This window comes from Heptranchias perlo, chromosome 1 (genome assembly GCF_035084215.1).
Source record: "Heptranchias perlo isolate sHepPer1 chromosome 1, sHepPer1.hap1, whole genome shotgun sequence".
Lineage (NCBI taxonomy): Eukaryota > Metazoa > Chordata > Chondrichthyes > Hexanchiformes > Hexanchidae > Heptranchias > Heptranchias perlo.
Window position 1 is genome coordinate 3,706,552 of NC_090325.1, and position 21,304 is coordinate 3,727,855.

At 54.0% G+C, this 21,304-nt stretch overlaps 1 protein-coding gene across 1 annotated transcript in view; it reads right to left on the reverse strand.

Moving 5' to 3' along the window:
• The window catches only part of hspa12b (heat shock protein 12B), a gene marked incomplete at its 5' end in the record, with an annotated part of 129,261 nt that extends 109,247 nt beyond the window's left edge, over window positions 1–20,014 (reverse strand). Inside the window, 4 exon segments of the mRNA XM_067977268.1 lie at window positions 9,433–9,604; window positions 14,379–14,495; window positions 17,759–17,863; window positions 19,817–20,014. Of these exon segments, the coding sequence (XP_067833369.1) occupies window positions 9,433–9,604; window positions 14,379–14,495; window positions 17,759–17,863; window positions 19,817–20,014 (592 nt within the window).
• Window positions 20,015–21,304: the final 1,290 nt, after the last annotated feature.

Genomic DNA, 21,304 nt, shown 5'->3' on the forward strand with positions numbered 1-21,304 from the left:
GGGAAATGGTGAGAGGGGATAGAGGGATATGGTGAGAGGGGATTGAGGGATATGGTGAGGGGGATTGAGGGATGTGGTGAGGGGGATTGAGGGATATGGTGAGGGGGATTGAGGGATATGGTGAGGGGGATTGAGGGATATGGTGAGGGGGATTGAGGGATGTGGTGAGGGGGATTGAGGGTTGTGGTGAGGGGGATTTTGGGATTTGGTGAGGGGGGAATGAGGGATATGGTGAGGGGGGAATGAGGGATATGGTGAGGGGGAATGAGGGATATTGTGAGTGGGATTGAGCGATATGGTGAGGGGGGATTGAGGGATATGGTGTGGGGGGATTGAGGGATATGGTGAGGGGGGATTGAGGGATATGATGAGGAGGATTGAAGGATATGGAGTCGGGGGATTGAGGGATATGGTGAGGGGGGATTGAGGGATATGGTGAGGGGGGATTGAGGGATATGGTGAGAGGGGATTGAGAGATATGGTGAGGGGGGATTCAGGGATATGGTGAGGAGGGATTGTGGGATATGGTGAGGGGGATTAAGGGATATCGTGAGGGGGATTGAGGGATATGGTGAGGGGGATTGAGGGAAATTGTGAGAGGGGATGGAGGGAAATGGTGAGAGGGGATAGAGGGATATGGTGAGAGGGGATTGAGGGATATAGTGAGGGGGGTTTGAGGGATATGGTGAGAGGGATTGCGGGATATGGTGATGGGGATTGAAGGATATGGTGAGAGGGGATTGAGGGATATGGTGAGGGAGGGATTGAGGGATATGGTGAGAGGGTAAAGAGGGATATGGTGAGAGGGGATTGAGGGATATAGTGAAAGGGGATTGAGCATATGGTGAGGGGGATTGAGGGATATGGTGAGGGGGGATGGAGGGATATAGTGAGGGGTGATTGAGGGATATGGTGAGGGGTGATTGAGGGATATGGTGAGGGGGATTGAGGGATATGGTGAGAGGGGATTGAGGGATATGGTGAGGGGGGATTGAGGGATATGGTGAGGGAGGGATTGAGGGATATGGTGAGGGGGGATTGAGGGATATGGTGAGAGGGGATTGAGGGAAATGGTGAGAGGGGATTGAGGGATATGGTGAGAGGGGATTGAGGGATATGGTGAGGGGGATTGAGGGATACGGTGGGGGTGATTGAGGGATATGGTGAGGGGGGATTGAGGGATATGATGAGGGGGGATTGAGGGATATGGTGAGGGAGGGATTGAGGGATGTGGTGAGGGGAGGATTGAGGGATGTTGGGAGGGGAGGATTGAGGGATACGGCGAGGGGGGGTTTGAGGGAAACGGCGAGGGGGAATTGAGGGATATGGTGAGGGAGGATTGAGGGATCTGGTGAGGGGGGATTGAGGGATATGGTGAGAGGGGATTGAGGGATGTGGTGAGGTGGATTGAGGGACATGGTGAGGGGGGATTGAGGGATATGGTGAGGGGATTGAGGGATATGGAGAGGGGGGATTGAGGGATATGGAGAGGGGGGATTGAGGGATATGGAGAGGGGGGATTGAGGGATATGGAGAGGGGGGATTGAGCGATATGGAGAGGGGGGATTGAGCGATATGGTGAGGGGGGATTGAGGGATATGGTGAGGGGGGATTGAGGGATGTGGTGAGGTGGATTGAGGGACATGGTGAGGGGGATTGTGGGATATGGTGAGGTGGATTGAGGGATATGGTGAGGGGGGATTAAGGGATATGATGAGGAGGGATTGTGGGATATGGTGAGGGGGATTGAGGGATATGGAGAGGGGGCTTGAGGGATATGGAGAGGGGGGATTGAGGGATATGGAGAGGGGGGATTGAGGGATATGGAGAGGGGGGATTGAGCGATATGGTGAGGGGGGATTGAGGGATATGGTGAGGGGGGATTGAGGGATATGATGAGGAGGATTGAAGGATATGATGAGAGGGGATTGAGGGATGTGGTGAGGTGGATTGAGGGACATGGTGAGGGGGATTGTGGGATATGGTGAGGTGGATTGAGGGATATGGTGAGGGGGGATTAAGGGATATGATGAGGAGGGATTGTGGGATATGGTGAGGGGGGATTGAGGGATATGGAGAGGGGGCTTGAGGGATATGGAGAGGGGGGATTGAGGGATATGGAGAGGGGGGATTGAGGGATATGGAGAGGGGGGATTGAGCGATATGGTGAGGGGGGATTGAGGGATATGGTGAGGGGGGATTGAGGGATATGATGAGGAGGATTGAAGGATATGGAGTCGGGGGATTGAGGGATACGGTGAGGGGGGATTGAGGGATATGGTGAGGGGGATTGAGGGATATGGTGAGAGGTGATTGAGGGATATGGTGAGGGGGATTGAGGGATATGGTGAGGGGGATTGAGGGATATGGTGAGGGGGATTGAGGGATATGGTGAGGGGGATTGAGGGATATGGTGAGGGGGATTGAGGGATGTGGTGAGGGGGATTGAGGGTTGTGGTGAGGGGGGATTTTGGGATTTGGTGAGGGGGGAATGAGGGATATGGTGAGGGGGGAATGAGGGATATGGTGAGGGGGAATGAGGGATATTGTGAGTGGGATTGAGCGATATGGTGAGGGGGGATTGAGGGATATGGTGTGGGGGGATTGAGGGATATGGTGAGGGGCGATTGAGGGATATGATGAGGAGGATTGAAGGATATGGAGTCGGGGGATTGAGGGATATGGTGAGAGGGGATTGAGGGATATGGTGAGGGGGGATTGAGGGATATGGTGAGAATGGGATTGATGGATATGGTGAGGGGGGATTCAGGGATATGGTGAGGAGGGATTGTGGGATATGGTGAGGGGGATTAAGGGATATCGTGAGGGGGATTGAGGGATATGGTGAGGGGGATTGAGGGAAATTGTGAGAGGGGATGGAGGGAAATGGTGAGAGGGGATAGAGGGATATGGTGTGAGGGGATTGAGGGATATAGTGAGGGGGGTTTGAGGGATATGGTGAGAGGGATTGAGGGATATGGTGAGAGGGATTGAGGGATATGGTGATGGGGATTGAAGGATATGGTGAGAGGGGATTGAGGGATATGGTGAGGGAGGGATTGAGGGATATGGTGAGAGGGTAAAGAGGGATATGGTGAGAGGGGATTGAGGGATATGGTGAAAGGGGATTGAGCATATGGTGAGGGGGATTGAGGGATATGGTGAGGGGGGATGGAGGGATATAGTGAGGGGTGATTGAGGGATATGGTGAGGGGTGATTGAGGGATATGGTGAGGGGGATTGAGGGATATGGTGAGAGGGGATTGAGGGATATGGTGAGGGGGGATTGAGGGATATGGTGAGGGAGGGATTGAGGGATATGGTGAGGGGGGATTGAGGGATATGGTGAGGGGGGATTGAGGGATATGGTGAGGGGGGATTGAGGGATATGGTGAGAGGGGATTGAGGGATATGGTGAGGGGGGATTCAGGGATATGGTGAGGAGGGATTGTGGGATATGGTGAGGGGGATTAAGGGATATCGTGAGGGGGATTGAGGGATATGGTGAGGGGGATTGAGGGAAATTGTGAGAGGGGATGGAGGGAAATGGTGAGAGGGGATAGAGGGATATGGTGAGGGGGGATTGAGGGATACGGTGGGGGTGATTGAGGGATATGGTGAGGGGGGATTGAGGGATATGATGAGGGGGGATTGAGGGATATGGTGAGGGAGGGATTGAGGGATATGGTGAGGGGGGATTGAGGGATATGGTGAGAGGGGATTGAGGGAAATGGTGAGAGGGGATTGAGGGATATGGTGAGAGGGGATTGAGGGATATGGTGAGGGGGGATTGAGGGATACGGTGGGGGTGATTGAGGGATATGGTGAGGGGGGATTGAGGGATATGATGAGGGGGGATTGAGGGATATGGTGAGGGAGGGATTGAGGGATGTGGTGAGGGGAGGATTGAGGGATGTTGGGAGGGGAGGATTGAGGGATACGGCGAGGGGGGGTTTGAGGGAAACGGCGAGGGGGAATTGAGGGATATGGTGAGGGAGGATTGAGGGATCTGGTGAGGGGGGATTGAGGGATATGGTGAGAGGGGATTGAGGGATGTGGTGAGGTGGATTGAGGGACATGGTGAGGGGGGATTGAGGGATATGGTGAGGGGATTGAGGGATATGGAGAGGGGGGATTGAGGGATATGGAGAGGGGGGATTGAGGGATATGGAGAGGGGGGATTGAGGGATATGGAGAGGGGGATTGAGGGATATGATGAGGAGGATTGAAGGATATGATGAGAGGGGATTGAGGGATGTGGTGAGGTGGATTGAGGGACATGGTGAGGGGGATTGTGGGATATGGTGAGGTGGATTGAGGGATATGGTGAGGGGGGATTAAGGGATATGATGAGGAGGGATTGTGGGATATGGTGAGGGGGGATTGAGGGATATGGAGAGGGGGCTTGAGGGATATGGAGAGGGGGGATTGAGGGATATGGAGAGGGGGGATTGAGGGATATGGAGAGGGGGGATTGAGCGATATGGTGAGGGGGGATTGAGGGATATGGTGAGGCGGGATTGAGGGATATGGTGAGGGGGATTGAGGGATATGGTGAGAGGTGATTGAGGGATATGGTGAGGGGGATTGAGGGATATGGTGAGGGGGATTGAGGGATATGGTGAGGGGGATTGAGGGATATGGTGAGGGGGATTGAGGGATATGGTGAGGGGGATTGAGGGATATGGTGAGGGGGATTGAGGGATGTGGTGAGGGGGATTGAGGGTTGTGGTGAGGGGGATTGAGGGTTGTGGTGAGGGGGGATTTTGGGATTTGGTGAGGGGGGAATGAGGGATATGGTGAGGGGGGAATGAGGGATATGGTGAGGGGGAATGAGGGATATTGTGAGTGGGATTGAGCGATATGGTGAGGGGGGATTGAGGGATATGGTGTGGGGGGATTGAGGGATATGGTGAGGGGGGATTGAGGGATATGATGAGGAGGATTGAAGGATATGGAGTCGGGGGATTGAGGGATATGGTGAGGGGGGATTGAGGGATATGGTGAGGGGGGATTGAGGGATATGGTGAGAGGGGATTGAGGGATATGGTGAGGGGGGATTCAGGGATATGGTGAGGAGGGATTGTGGGATATGGTGAGGGGGATTAAGGGATATCGTGAGGGGGATTGAGGGATATGGTGAGGGGGATTGAGGGAAATTGTGAGAGGGGATGGAGGGAAATGGTGAGAGGGGATAGAGGGATATGGTGAGAGGGGATTGAGGGATATAGTGAGGGGGGTTTGAGGGATATGGTGAGAGGGATTGAGGGATATGGTGAGAGGGATTGAGGGATATGGTGATGGGGATTGAAGGATATGGTGAGAGGGGATTGAGGGATATGGTGAGGGAGGGATTGAGGGATATGGTGAGAGGGTAAAGAGGGATATGGTGAGAGGGGATTGAGGGATATGGTGAAAGGGGATTGAGCATATGGTGAGGGGGATTGAGGGATATGGTGAGGGGGGATGGAGGGATATAGTGAGGGGTGATTGAGGGATATGGTGAGGGGTGATTGAGGGATATGGTGAGGGGGATTGAGGGATATGGTGAGAGGGGATTGAGGGATATGGTGAGGGGGGATTGAGGGATATGGTGAGGGAGGGATTGAGGGATATGGTGAGGGGGGATTGAGGGATATGGTGAGGGGGGATTGAGGGATATGGTGAGGGGTGATTGAGGGATATGGTGAGGGGGGATTGAGGGATATGGTGAGGGGGGATTGAGGGATATGGTGAGGGGGGATTGAGGGATATGGTGAGGGGGGATTGAGGGATCTGGTGAGGGGGATTGAGGGATATGGTGAGGGGGATTGAGGGATATGGTGAGAGGGGATTGAGGGATATGGTGAGAGGGGATTGAGGGATATGGTGAGAGGGGATTGAGGGATATGGTGAGGGGGGATTGAGGGATATGGTGAGAGGGTAAAGAGGGATATGGTGAGAGGGGATTGAGGGATATATTGTTGTTTGGAATTGCTCGGACTGCCCTCTGTTTCCCATCGTTGTGCTGTCGGTGAGGGCCGTGTTTCTCCGTGCTCTGTCGGGGGAGCAGGCTGCGTGGGCTGACTGTTCACTGACCCCACCTCCCCTGACTCAGGAAGTCAGATATTTGCGTTTCCCCGACAACGCCTCCTGCGGGAATTACTCGTTGAGCTTAATCTTTCTCTTTATGGTCCTGCCCTCTCAGAGGCAGCCTGTTAACTCCTGCCTGATACAAATAGACCCGAGTCTAAATTTATCTCCCAGACAATTGCCGGACACTGCCCAGTGCAGGCCGCATAATCACTGGTCACATCTTCGGGATTGAGGGAGTCCAGGTCAACACATGCACAAACTCAAACAGTTCTTCACCATTCATCTCAGCAGTACTGAGGGAGCGCTGCACTGTCGGAGGGTCAGTACTGAGGGAGTGCTGCACTGTCGTAGGGTCAGTACTGAGGGAGTGCTGCACTGTCGGAGGGTCAGTACTGAGGGAGTGCTGCACTGTCGGAGGGTCAGTACTGAGGGAGTGCTGCACTGTCGGAGGGTCAGTACTGAGGGAGTGCTGCACTGTCGGAGGGTCAGTACTGAGGGAGTGCTGCACTGTCGGAGGGTCAGTACTGAGGGAGTGCTGCACTGTCGTAGGGTCAGTACTGAGGGAGTGCTGCACTGTCGGAGGGTCAGTACTGAGGGAGCGCCGCACTGTCGTAGGGTCAGTACTGAGGGAGTGCTGCACTGTCGGAGGGGTCAGTACTGAGGGAGCGCTGCACTGTCGTAGGGTCAGTACTGAGGGAGCGCTGCACTGTCGGAGGGTCAGTACTGAGGGAGCGCCGCACTGTCCGAGGGTCAGTACCGAGGGAGCGCTGCACTGTCCGAGGGTCAGTACCGAGGGAGCGCTGCACTGTCCGAGGGTCAGTACCGAGGGAGCGCTGCACTGTCCGAGGGTCAGTACCGAGGGAGCGCCGCACTGTCGGAGGGTCGGTACCGAGGGAGCGCCGCACTGTCGGAGGGTCGGTACTGAGGGAGCGCCGCACTGTCGGAGGGTCGGTACTGAGGGAGCGCCGCACTGTCGGAGGGTCGGTACTGAGGGAGCGCCGCACTGTCGGAGGGTCGGTACTGAGGGAGCGCCGCACTGTCGGAGGGTCGGTCCTGAGGGAGCGTTGCACTGTCGGAGGGTCGGTACTGAGGGAGCGCTGCACTGTCGGAGGGTCGGTACTGAGGGAGCGCTGCACTGTCGGAGGTGACGTCTTTCGGATGAGACATTAAACCGAGGCCCCGTCTGCCCTCTCGGGGATGTAAAAGATCCCATGGCACTATTTTGAAGAAGAGCAGGGGGAGTTCTCCCCAGTGTCCTGGTCAATATTTATCCCTCAACCAACATCACTAAAACAGATGATCTGCTCATTATCACATTGCTGTTTGTGGGATCTTGCTGTGCGCAAATTGGCTGCTGCGTTTCCTGCATTACAACAGTGACTACACTGCAAAGGTACTTCATTGGTGTGAAGCACTTTGGGATGTCCTGAGGATGTGAAAGGCGCTATAGAAATGCAAGTCTTTCTTTCTTTCTCATTGCTCGATGTACTTTTTCAGTACGAACATTCCGATTGAAGAAATGCTTTTAATAATCTCCGTTTCGTTCCATTCCTGCCCAGCCCAGAAGGTCACTGCCCCTTCCTGTGGTACAAGATCCACGGGGGCTGTCTGCTGCCCAATCCCCCACCCAGGTGCCATCCATCGAGAAATGCCCGGACCGTCTGTCTTTCTATCATCCCCACAGTTTCCTCGCTGGCATCCCGTCCTCCATAAACTCCCTCTTTCGAGGACTCGCCCTCCTGCCTCCTGTCCCGCACTAAGTCCCATCACCATTGCTCTCACCGCCCTGCATTGGATCCCCGTCATCCAACACACTGAATCTAAAATTCTCATCCTTGTGTTCGAATCCCTCCATGGCCTCGCCCCTCCCTATCTCTGTACCCTCCTCCAGCCCTACACCCCTCCCTATCTCTGTACCCTCCTCCAGCCCTACATCCCTCCCTATCTCTACACCCTCCTCCAGCCCCTCCCCCCACCCTATCTCTACACCCTCCTCCAGCCCTACATCCCCTCCCTATCTCTGTACCCTCCTCCAGCCCTACATCCCCTCCCTATCTCTACACCCTCCTCCAGCCCCTCGCCCCTCCCTATCTCTGTACCCTCCTCCAGCCCCTACACCCCTCCCTATCTCTGTACCCTCCTCCAGCCCTACACCCCTCCCTATCTCTACACCCTCCTCCAGCCCCTCGCCCCTCCCTATCTCTGTACCCTCCTCCAGCCCCTACACCCCTCCCTATCTCTGTAACCCCCTCCAGTCCCACACCCCTCCCTATCTCTGTACCCTCCTCCAGCCCTACACCCCTCCCTATCTCTGTACCCTCCTCCAGCCCTACACCCCTCCCTATTCTGTACCCTCCTCCAGCCCTACACCCCTCCCTATCTCTGTAACCCCCTCCAGCCCTACATCCCCTCCCTATCTCTGCACCCTCCTCCAGCCCTACACCCCTCCCTATCTCTGTACCCTCCTCCAGTCCTACAGCCCCTCCCCATCTCTGCACCCTCCTCCAGCCCTACACCCCTCCCTATCTCTGTAACCCCCTCCAGCCCTACAGCCCCTCCCTATCTCTGCACCCTCCTCCAGCTCTACATCCCCTCATACATCCTTTGCTCCTCTGACTCTGGCCTCTTGTTTATCCACCCCTACTCTTCGCCCCACCAATGGCGGCCTTGCCTTCAGCCATCTTGTCCCCACGCTCTCAAACTCCCTCCTTAAGTCCCTCCCTCCTCCTGCTCATATTCCATTTATTGACCCATCCTTCAGTCAGCTTGCTCTCAACCTCTCTCTCTCTCTCTCTCGTGGCTCTGATTCTCTTACTGTTTGTAAAACATCTTGGGAAGATTTTGCAAGTCAAGGGTTAGGAAGCAAAGGTGGCTAACTGGAGGTGTGCATCAGGATCGAGGGGCTGAATGGCCTCCTCCTGTTCCTGTGTAACAGGCTCGAGGGGCTGAATGGCCTCCTCCTGTTCCTACGTAACAGGCTCGAGGGGCTGAATGGCCTCCTCCTGTTCCTACGTAACAGGCTGGAGGGGCTGAATGGCCTCCTCCTGTTCCTGTGTAACAGGCTGGAGGGGCTGAATGGCCTCCTCCTGTTCCTGTGTAACAGGCTGGAGGGGCTGAATGGCCTCCTCCTGTTCCTGTGTAACAGGCTGGAGGGGCTGAATGGCCTCCTCCTGTTCCTGTGTAACAGGCTGGAGGGGCTGAATGGCCTCCTCCTGTTCCTGTGTAACAGGCTCGAGGGGCTGAATGGCCTAGCTGTACTGGGGAGTGGGCTGCCTGCCCCGGGGCTGGGCTTGGACCACTGCTCTGAAGCTGTTTGTTAAATCGGGTGAAGAGCTTAAATGGAAGAAGTTGGCTGACCTTGCCGGAAGCTGGAGTTGATTGGATAGTCCGGACCGTATCCGTTGGTGATCTCCTTGCTGCTGAGGTCGATGAGCTGGTGGAGGTGCAGCTTTCGGCAGTAGATGGACGCGGCCTCGGGTTCAAGGGCGATAAGGAGCTGCTCAGGGTAATCGGGAGAGGCTAAACCAGCCTGGCACAGGATAGAGAGAGAGAGAGAGAGAGAGAGAGAGAGAGAGATGAGCTGTCTGATGCCTGCACGCACTCTGTCAACTGTTTCCATTATGAACCCCCATCTCCACATTTATAATGGGAACACCCTATGTAAACTTATCACACTGTAATTACACCTTCCACCCAGTAGAGGTACTGTGGCACCACATAAGGACACGGTGAATGACTTTAAAATAGGGACTGATATCTCTCCCTCTCCAATAGCTCACCCTCTGATATCTCTCCCTCTCCAATAGCTCACCCTCTGATATCTCTCCCTCTCCAATAGCTCACCCTCTGATATCTCTCCCTCTCCAATAGCTCACCCTCTGATATCTCTCCCTCTCCAATAGCTCACCCTCTGATATCTCTCCCTCTCCAATAGCTCACCCTCTGATATCTCTCCCTCTCCAATAGCTCACCCTCTGATATCTCTCCCTCTCCAATAGCTCACCCTCTGATATCTCACCCTCTCCAATAGCTCACCCTCTGATATCTCTCCCTCTCCAATAGCTCACCCTCTGATATCTCTCCCTCTCCAATAGCTCACCCTCTGATATCTCTCCCTCTCCAATAGCTCACCCTCTGATATCTCTCCCTCTCCAATAGCTCACCCTCTGATATCTCTCCCTCTCCAATAGCTCACCCTCTGATATCTCTCCCTCTCCAATAGCTCACCCTCTGATATCTCTCCCTCTCCAATAGCTCACCCTCTGATATCTCTCCCTCTCCAATAGCTCACCCTCTGATATCTCTCCCTCTCCAATAGCTCACCCTCTGATATCTCTCCCTCTCCAATAGCTCACCCTGATATCTCTCCCTCTCCAATAGCTCACCCTCTGATATCTCTCCCTCTCCAATAGCTCACCCTCTGATATCTCTCCCTCTCCAATAGCTCACCCTCTGATATCTCTCCCTCTCCAATAGCTCACCCTCTGATATCTCTCCCTCTCCAATAGCTCACCCTCTGATATCTCTCCCTCTCCAATAGCTCACCCTCTGATATCTCTCCCTCTCCAATAGCTCACCCTCTGATATCTCTCCCTCTCCAATAGCTCACCCTCTGATATCTCTCCCTCTCCAATAGCTCACCCTCTGATATCTCTCCCTCTCCAATAGCTCACCCTCTGATATCTCTCCCTCTCCAATAGCTCACCCTCTGATATCTCTCCCTCTCCAATAGCTCACCCTCTGATATCTCTCCCTCTCCAATAGCTCACCCTCTGATATCTCTCCCTCTCCAATAGCTCACCCTCTGATATCTCTCCCTCTCCAATAGCTCACCCTCTGATATCTCTCCCTCTCCAATAGCTCACCCTCTGATATCTCTCCCTCTCCAATAGCTCACCCTCTGATATCTCTCCCTCTCCAATAGCTCACCCTCTGATATCTCTCCCTCTCCAATAGCTCACCCTCTGATATCTCTCCCTCTCCAATAGCTCACCCTCTGATATCTCTCCCTCTCCAATAGCTCACCCTCTGATATCTCTCCCTCTCCAATAGCTCACCCTCTGATATCTCTCCCTCTCCAATAGCTCACCCTCTGATATCTCTCCCTCTCCAATAGCTCACCCTCTGATATCTCTCCCTCTCCAATAGCTCACCCTCTGATATCTCACCCTCTCCAATAGCTCACCCTCTGATATCTCTCCCTCTCCAATAGCTCACCCTCTGATATCTCTCCCTCTCCAATAGCTCACCCTCTGATATCTCTCCCTCTCCAATAGCTCACCCTCTGATATCTCTCCCTCTCCAATAGCTCACCCTCTGATATCTCTCCCTCTCCAATAGCTCACCCTCTGATATCTCTCCCTCTCCAATAGCTCACCCTCTGATATCTCTCCCTCTCCAATAGCTCACCCTCTGATATCTCTCCCTCTCCAATAGCTCACCCTCTGATATCTCTCCCTCTCCAATAGCTCACCCTCTGATATCTCTCCCTCTCCAATAGCTCACCCTCTGATATCTCTCCCTCTCCAATAGCTCACCCTCTGATATCTCTCCCTCTCCAATAGCTCACCCTCTGATATCTCTCCCTCTCCAATAGCTCACCCTCTGATATCTCTCCCTCTCCAATAGCTCACCCTCTGATATCTCTCCCTCTCCAATAGCTCACCCTCTGATATCTCTCCCTCTCCAATAGCTCACCCTCTGATATCTCTCCCTCTCCAATAGCTCACCCTCTGATATCTCTCCCTCTCCAATAGCTCACCCTCTGATATCTCTCCCTCTCCAATAGCTCACCCTCTGATATCTCTCCCTCTCCAATAGCTCACCCTCTGATATCTCTCCCTCTCCAATAGCTCACCCTCTGATATCTCTCCCTCTCCAATAGCTCACCCTCTGATATCTCTCCCTCTCCAATAGCTCACCCTCTGATATCTCTCCCTCTCCAATAGCTCACCCTCTGATATCTCTCCCTCTCCAATAGCTCACCCTCTGATATCTCACCCTCTCCAATAGCTCACCCTCTGATATCTCACCCTCTCCAATAGCTCACCCTCTGATATCTCTCCCTCTCCAATAGCTCACCCTCTGATATCTCTCCCTCTCCAATAGCTCACCCTCTGATATCTCTCCCTCTCCAATAGCTCACCCTCTGATATCTCTCCCTCTCCAATAGCTCACCCTCTGATATCTCTCCCTCTCCAATAGCTCACCCTCTGATATCTCTCCCTCTCCAATAGCTCACCCTCTGATATCTCACCCTCTCCAATAGCTCACCCTCTGATATCTCTCCCTCTCCAATAGCTCACCCTCTGATATCTCTCCCTCTCCAATAGCTCACCCTCTGATATCTCACCCTCTCCAATAGCTCACCCTCTGATATCTCTCCCTCTCCAAAAGCTCACCCTCTGATATCTCTCCCTCTCCAATAGCTCACCCTCTGATATCTCACCCTCTCTAATAGCTCACCCTCTGATATCTCTCCCTCTCCAATAGCTCACCCTCTGATATCTCACCCTCTCTAATAGCTCACCCTCTGATATCTCTCCCTCTCCAATAGCTCACCCTCTGATATCTCTCCCTCTCTAATAGCTCACCCTCTGATATCTCTCCCTCTCCAATAGCTCACCCTCTGATATCTCTCCCTCTCCAATAGCTCACCCTCTGATATCTCTCCCTCTCCAATAGCTCACCCTCTGATATCTCACCCTCTCTAATACTCTCTCTCTGATATCACCTCTCAGATCTCCTCTGCTATCGCTCTCTGATAACACTCACTGAGAGAGCTATCTGAGAGAGATGTAGGATTTCTCTCTCCGATATTGCTCTCTGATATCGCCAATATCTCTCCGATGTCTCCCTCCAATAACTCTCCCGATCTCTTCTCTCTGATATCTCTCTCAATTGTCTCCGATATCTTTCTAATATCTCCCCCGAAATCTCTCTGATATCTCTGCAATAGCTCCCTCTGAGATCCACAGCTGGAGTACTGTGTGCAGTTCTGGTCGCCACACTACAGGAAGGATGTGATCGCTTTGGAGAGGGTGCAGAGGAGATTCACCAGGATGTTACCAGGGCTGGAGCGCTTCAGCTATGAAGAGAGACTGGGAAGATTGGGTTTGTTTTCCTTGGAGCAGAGGAGGCTGAGGGGGGACATGATTGAGGTGTACAAAATTATGAGGGGCACAGATAGGATGGATACTAAGGAGCTTTTTCCCTTCGTTGAGGGTTCTATAACAAGGGGACATAGATTCAAGGTAAAAGGCGGGAGGTTTAGAGGGGATTTGAGAAAGAACTTTTTCACCCAGAGGGTGGTTGGAGTCTGGAACTCACTGCCTGAAAGGGTTGTGGAGGCAGGAACCCTCACAACATTCAAGAAGCATTTGGATGAGCACTTGAAATGCCATAGCATACAAGGCTACGGACCAAATGCTGGAATATGGGATTAGAGTAGACAGGGCTGATGGCCGGCGCGGACACGATGGGCCGAAGGGCCTCTATCCGTGCTGTATAACTCTATGACTCTCTATGACTCTATCTCCCTGTGATGTCTCCACCTGATATCTCCCCTCTGATATCGCCCCCTGATGGCTCCCCCTGATGGCTCCCCCTGATGGCTTCCCCCGATGTCTCCCCTCTGATATCGTCCCCTGATATCTCCCCTCTGATATCGCACCCTGATGTCTCCCCTCTGATATCGCCCCCCTGATGTCTCCCCTCTGATAGCTCCCCCCTGATGTCTCCCCTCTGATATCGTCCCCTGATATCTCCCCTCTGATATCGCCCCCTGATGTCTCCCCTCTGATATCGTCCCCTGATATCTCCCCTCTGATATCGCCCCCTGATGTCTCCCCTCTGATATCTCCCATCTGATATCGCCCCCTGATATCTCCCCTCTGATATCGCCCCCTGATATCGCCCCCTGATATCTCCCCTCTGATATCGCCCCCTAATATTGTCCCTCTGATATCGCCCCTCTGATATCGCCCCTCTGATATCTCCCCTCTGATATCGCCCCGATATTGCCCCTCTGATATCGCCCTCTGATATCTCCCCCCTGATATCTCCCCCCTGATATCTCCCCCCTGATATCTCCCCTCTGATATCTCCCCTCTGATATCTCCCCTCTGATATCTCCCCTCTGATATCTCCCCTCTGATATCTCCCCTCTGATATCTCCCCTCTGATATCTCCCCTCTGATATCTCCCCTCTGATATCTCCCCTCTGATATCTCCCCTCTGATATCTCCCCTCTGATGTTTGATAGAAAAGCTCTGACTGGGTATTGATCAGGTATCAGTACCCACCAGGTAGGCAGCTTCCCTCATGAACTGTTTGGCTGGCTGCTTCCAGATGGCAGGCACTGTGATTACCCAGCGAATATCATCACTGTCCAATGCCATTGAGAATTGGTCATTCAACTCCTGCCAACAAAGAAACATAAAACTCTTGAGGAACAGTAAGAGGAGATTAGACCAACAAAATGGAAAGGAAGAACAGACATTTGCATGAAACCAATTAATAGATCAAACCAACATATCTAATTCCTCACCATATCCCCCAATCCCCCTCACCAGATCCCTCAATCCGCTCTCACCATCTGCCTCAATTCATCCTCACCAAATCACTCAATCCCCTCTCACCATATCCCTCAATCCCCCAAACCATATCCCTCAATCCCCCTCACCATATCCCTCAATCCCCCTCACCATATCCCTCAATCCCCCTCACCATATCCCTCAATTCCCCCTCACCATATCCCCCAATCCCCCTCACCGTGTCCCTCAATTCCCCCTCACCATATCCCTCAATCCCCCCTCACCATATCCCTCAATTCCCCTCACCATATCCCTCAATCCTCCCTCACCATATCCCTCAATCCCCCCCTCACCATATCCCTCAATCCACTCTCACCATATCCCTCAATCCACTCTCACCATATCCCTCAATCCCCCCTCACCATATCCCTCAATCCCCACTCACCATATCCCTCAATCCCCTCTCACCATATCCCTCAATCCTCCCTCACCATATCACTCAATCCCCTCTCGCCATATCCCTCAATCCTCCCTCACCATATCCCTCAATCCCCCCCTCACCATATCCCTCAATCCACTCTCACCATATCCCTCAATCCACTCTCACCATATCCCTCAATCCCCCCTCACCATATCCCTCAATCCCCCCTCACCATATCCCTCAATCCCCCCCTCACCATATCCCTCAATCCCCCCTCACCATATCCCTCAATCCCTCTCACCCTATGCCGTAATCCACTCTCACCATATCCCACAATCCCCCTCACCATATCCCTCAATCCCCCCTCACCATATCCCTCAATCCCCCCTCACCATATCCCTCAATCCCCTCTCACCATATCCCTAAATCCCCTCTCACCATATCCCTAAATCCCCTCTCACCATATCCCTCAATCCCCTCTCACCATATCCCCCAATCCCCTCTCACCATATCCCTCAATCCCCTCTCACCATATCCCTCAATCCCCTCTCACCATATCCCTCAATCCCCTCTCACCATATCCCTCAATCCCCTCTCACCATATCCCTCAATCCCCCTCTCCATATCCCTCAATCCTCCCTCACCATATCCCTCAATCCCCCCTCACCATATCCCTCAATCCACTCTCACCATATCCCTCAATCCCCTCTCACCATATCCCTCAATCTCCCTCACCATATCCCTCAATCCCCCTGACCATACACCTCAATCCCTCCCTCACCATATCCCTCAATCCCCCCTCACCATATCCCTCAATCCCTCTCACAATATCCCTCAATCCCCTCTCACAATATCCCTCAATCCCCTCTCACATATCCCTCAATCTCCTCTCACCATATCCCTCAATCCCCCTGACCATATACCTCAATCCCTCCCTCACCATATCCCTCAATCCCCACTCACCATAGCCCTCAATCCCCCCTCACCATATCCCTCAATCCCTCTCACAATATCCCTCAATCCTCCCTCACCATATCCCTCAATCCCCTCTCACCATATCCCCCATTCCCTCATCACCATATCCCTCCATCCCCCTCACCATATCCCACAATCCCCCTCACCATATCCCTCAATCCCCCCTCACCATATCCCTCAATCCCCTGTCACCATATCCCTCAATCCTCTGTCACCATATCCCTCAATCCCCCCTCACCATATCCCTCAATCCCCCCTCACCATATCCCTCAATCCCCCCTCACCATATCCCTCAATCCCCCCTCACCATATCCCTCAATCCCCCTCACCATATCCCTCAATCCCCCTCACCATATCCCTCAATCCCCTCTCACCATATCCCTCAATCCCCCTCACCATATCCCTCAATCCCCCTCACCTTATCCCTCAATCCCCCTCACCATATCCCTCAATCCCTCCTCACCTTATCCCTCAATCCCCCTCACCATATCCCTCAATCCCCCTCACCATGTCCCTCAATCCCCCCTCTCCATATCCCTCAATCCCCCGTCTCCATATCCCTCAATCCCCCCTCTCCATATCCCTCAATCCCCCCTCTCCATATCCCTCAATCCCCCCTCTCCATATCCCTCAATCCCCCCTCTCCATATCCCTCAATCCCCCCTCTCCATATCCCTCAATCCCCCCTCTCCATATCCCTCAATCCCCCCTCTCCATGTCCCTCAATCCCCCTCACCATGTCCCTCAATCCCCCTCACCATGTCCCTCAATCCCCCTCACCATATCCCTCAATCCCCCCTCTCCATATCCCTCAATCCCCTCTCACCATATCCCTCAATCCCCCCTCTCCATATCCCTCAAACCCCTCTCACCATATCCCTCAATCCCCCTCACCATATCCCTCAATCCCCCTCACCATATCCCTCAATCCCTCCTCACCTTATCCCTCAATCCCCCTCACCATGTCCCTCAATCCCCCCTCTCCATATCCCTCAATCCCCCCTCTCCATATCCCTCAATCCCCCCTCTCCATATCCCTCAATCCCCCCTCTCCATATCCCTCAATCCCCCCTCTCCATATCCCTCAATCCCCCCTCTCCATATCCCTCAATCCCCCCTCTCCATATCCCTCAATCCCCCCTCTCCATATCCCTCAATCCCCCCTCTCCATATCCCTCAATCCCCCCTCACCATGTCCCTCAATCCCCCCTCACCATGTCCCTCAATCCCCCCTCTCCATATCCCTCAATCCCCCCTCTCCATATCCCTCAATCCCCCCTCTCCATATCCCTCAATCCCCCCTCTCCATATCCCTCAATCCCCCCTCTCCATATCCCTCAATCCCCCCTCTCCATATCCCTCAATCCCCCTCACCATGTCCCTCAATCCCCCTCACCATATCCCTCAATCCCCCCTCTCCATATCCCTCAATCCCCTCTCACCATATCCCTCAATCCCCCCTCTCCATATCCCTCAATCCCCCCTCTCCATATCCCTCAATCCCCCCTCTCCATATCCCTCAATCCCCCCTCACCATATCCCTCAATCCCCCCTCACCATATCCCTCAATCCCCCCTCACCATATCCCTCAATCCCCCCTCACTCTCAGACCTGGGTTGACGGTACCCGAAGCCCATTTGATGTTGGAACCTTACATCCAACAGATGTCGGAGACTCTCCTCCCCTCGGCCTGGTCTGGGTTTGAGGGGCAGCCTCTGGGCCTGTGTCCACCCACCGTGGCCTCCTCCCTTACCTTTAAGGCATGCTTCCGGAAGTATCTCAGCGCGTGAGCAAACACATCGAGTGCTTTCATGCTCTTCCCGTTAACAGCCTCTAACTCCGTTTCCATGGTGAGATCCTGGAAAATAAAACAAAGCATTTAAAATATCAGAATCTTAGAAAGCAGGAGAGAAAGGTTCCAGAAACAGAGAGGGAAGTAAAGGGTTAGATACAGAGCAAATCTTCCTCGACACTGTCCCATCAAACACTCCCAGGGCAGGTATAGGGTTAGATACAGAGTAAAGCTCCCTCTACACTGTCCCATCAAACACGCCCAGGGCAGGTACAGCACGGGTTAGATACAGAGTAAAGCTCCCTCTACACTGTCCCATCAAACACTCCCAGGGCAGGTCCAGCACGGGTTAGATACAGAGTAAAGCTCCCTCTACACTGTCCCATCAAACACTCCCAGGGCAGGTACAGCACGGGTTAGATACAGAGTAAAGCTCCCTCTACACTGTCCCATCAAACACTCCCAGGGCAGGTACAGCACGGGTTAGATACAGAGTAAAGCTCCCTCTACACTGTCCCATCAAACACTCCCAGGGCAGGTACAGCACGGGTTAGATACAGAGTAAAGCTCCCTCTACACTGTCCCATCAAACACTCCCAGGGCAGGTACAGCACGGGTTAGATACAGAGTAAAGCTCCCTCTACACTGTCCCATCAAACACTCCCAGGGCAGGTACAGCACGGGTTAGATACAGAGTAAAGCTCCCTCTACACTGTCCCATCAAACACTCCCAGGGCAGGTACAGCACGGGTTAGATACAGAGTAAAGCTCCCTCTACACTGTCCCATCAAATACTCCCAGGGCAGGTACAGCACGGGTTAGATACAGAGTAAAGCTCCCTCTACACTGTCCCATCAAACACTCCCAGGGCAGGTACAGCACGGGTTAGATACAGAGTAAAGCTCCCTCTACACTGTCCCATCAAACACTCCCAGGGCAGGTACAGCACGGGTTAGATACAGAGTAAAGCTCCCTCTACACTGTCCCATCAAACACTCCCAGGGCAGGTACAGCACGGGTTAGATACAGAGTAAAGCTCCCTCTACACTGTCCCATCAAACACTCCCAGGGCAGGTACAGCACGGGTTAGATACAGAGTAAAGCTCCCTCTACACTGTCCCATCAAACACTCCCAGGACAGGTACAGCACGGGTTAGATACAGAGTAAAGCTCCCTCTACACTGTCCCATCAAACACGCCCAGGGCAGGTACAGCATGGGTTAGATACAGAGTAAAGCTCACTCTACACTGTCCCATCAAACACTCCCAGGGTCAGGTACAGCACGGGTTAGATACAGAGTAAAGCTCACTCTACACTGTCCCATCAAACACTCCCAGGGTCAGGTACAGCACGGGTTTGATACAGAGTAAAGCTCCCTCTACACTGTCCCATCAAACACTCCCAGGACAGGTACAGCACGGGTTAGATACAGAGTAAAGCTCCCTCTACACTGTCCCATCAAACACGCCCAGGACAGGTACAGCATGGGTTAGATACAGAGTAAAGCTCCCTCTACACTGTCCCATCAAACACTCCCAGGGCAGGTACAGCACGGGTTAGATACAGAGTAAAGCTCCCTCTACACTGTCCCATCAAACACTCCCAGGGCAGGTACAGCACGGGTTAGATACAGAGTAAAGCTCCCTCTACACTGTCCCATCAAACACTCCCAGGGCAGGTACAGCACGGGTTAGATACAGAGTAAAGCTCCCTCTACACTGTCCCATCAAACACTCCCAGGGTCAGGTACAGCACGGGTTAGATACAGAGTAAAGCTCCCTCTACACTGTCCCATCAAACACTCCCAGGGCAGGTACAGCACGGGTTAGATACAGAGTAAAGCTCCCTCTACACTGTCCCATCAAACACTCCCAGGACAGGTACAGCACGGGTTAGATACAGAGTACTGGGTGCCAGCCTCTCACAGCGAGACCTTCTGTGCGAGGCCGAGGTGAGACTTTGAGAGTGTGCCCTCGGAGTGGTGGGTGGGTGATGTAACCGGGTGGAGTTTTACTCACGCAGGTGCTGTGAATCCTCATCTTAAATTTCTCAAAGTAGAGCCAGTCCCTGGCTTCCTCGGGGTCCAGGTCATGGTAAGAGTCTCTGGCCGTGTAGCCCAGGCTGTGGAAACTTCCGTCAGGGGTCAAGAGGAGGCAGGTCGGAGTTTTCTGATTCGCCACTCCAGGGTCCCCGCCTTCCCATCGCCTGGAAACGACAGCATGTCAATCAAAAGGCACCCGCAGTGATTGGGTGATGTTCACTGGCCGTTGGGAGCGTGTTTCCAGTTTGCGGTAATATCAAAAAATAATTAATCCGAATCCCAAACACCACCGTCACATGTTCTGCAGCGGACGTGATTTGCTGGCACTATTGATCATCTCAATTCAACCTTTGAAATTCCCAGAGTGACGGTGGTGAGTCTGAGCAACAGGTTACTGGCACTGGGGGTGGGAGAAGGAACCGAGAGGGGTTTCAACAAGGAAATGAGACGTTCAAGGTGACGAGAAATGCACCATGGGCTATCTGGGCTCGGTGGGGACGGTGGGCTCGGTGGGGACGGTGGGGACGGTGGGCTCGGTGGGGACGGTGGGCTCGGTGGGGACGGTGGGGACGGTGGGCTCGGTGGGGATGGTGGGCTCGGTGGGCTCGGTGGGGACGGTGGGGATGGTGGGCTCGGAGGGGACGGTGGGTTCGGTGGGGACGGTGGGCTCGGTGGGGACGGTGGGGACGGTGGGGACGGTGGGCTCGGTGGGCTCGGTGGGGACGGTGGGTTCGGTGGGGACGGTGGGGACGGTGGGCACGGTGGGCTCGGTGGGGACGGTGGGCTCGGTGGGGACGGTGGGGACGGTGGGGACGGTGGGCTCGGTGGGCTCGGTGGGCTCGGTGGGGACGGTGGGGACGGTGGGCTCGGTGGGGACGGTGGGCTCGGTGGGGACGGTGGGGACGGTGGGCTCGGTGGGCTCGGTGGGGACGGTGGGCCAAAGGTCTCCTCCTGCCTCAAACCCTCTCCCTCTGTTGCTACGGTCACAGTGGGAGAGAAGACCATGGGTTAAGGGAGGTCGAGGAACGGATGAAGGAACTGAGGCTGAAGATATTTAGATTGGGTTTAAGGAGCCTGTGGTTTGTGGAGGAAGGAGAACGGTCAGAGGGGAAGAGTCAGCTCGATCTGGAGCCGATTTAAGGGGAGGGGAATCTGAGTGGGAAAATAACAGAAAGGGCAGAGAAACAGGATAAGGTCAGCTCATTCCTCGAATACTGAACACACACTGATACCAGCACACCCCCCCTCACGCCCCCCCCCTCGCCCCCCCCTCACCCCCCCCTCTCACCCCCCCCTCACGCCCCTCCCTCACCCCCCTCACCCCCCCCTCACGCCCCTCCCTCACACCCCATCTCCCTCACACCCCCTCCTCACCCCCCTCTCACCCCCCTCCCTCACACCCCCCTTCACCCCCTCCTCACACCCCTCTCCTCACACCCCCCCTCTCCTCACCCCCCCTCTTCTC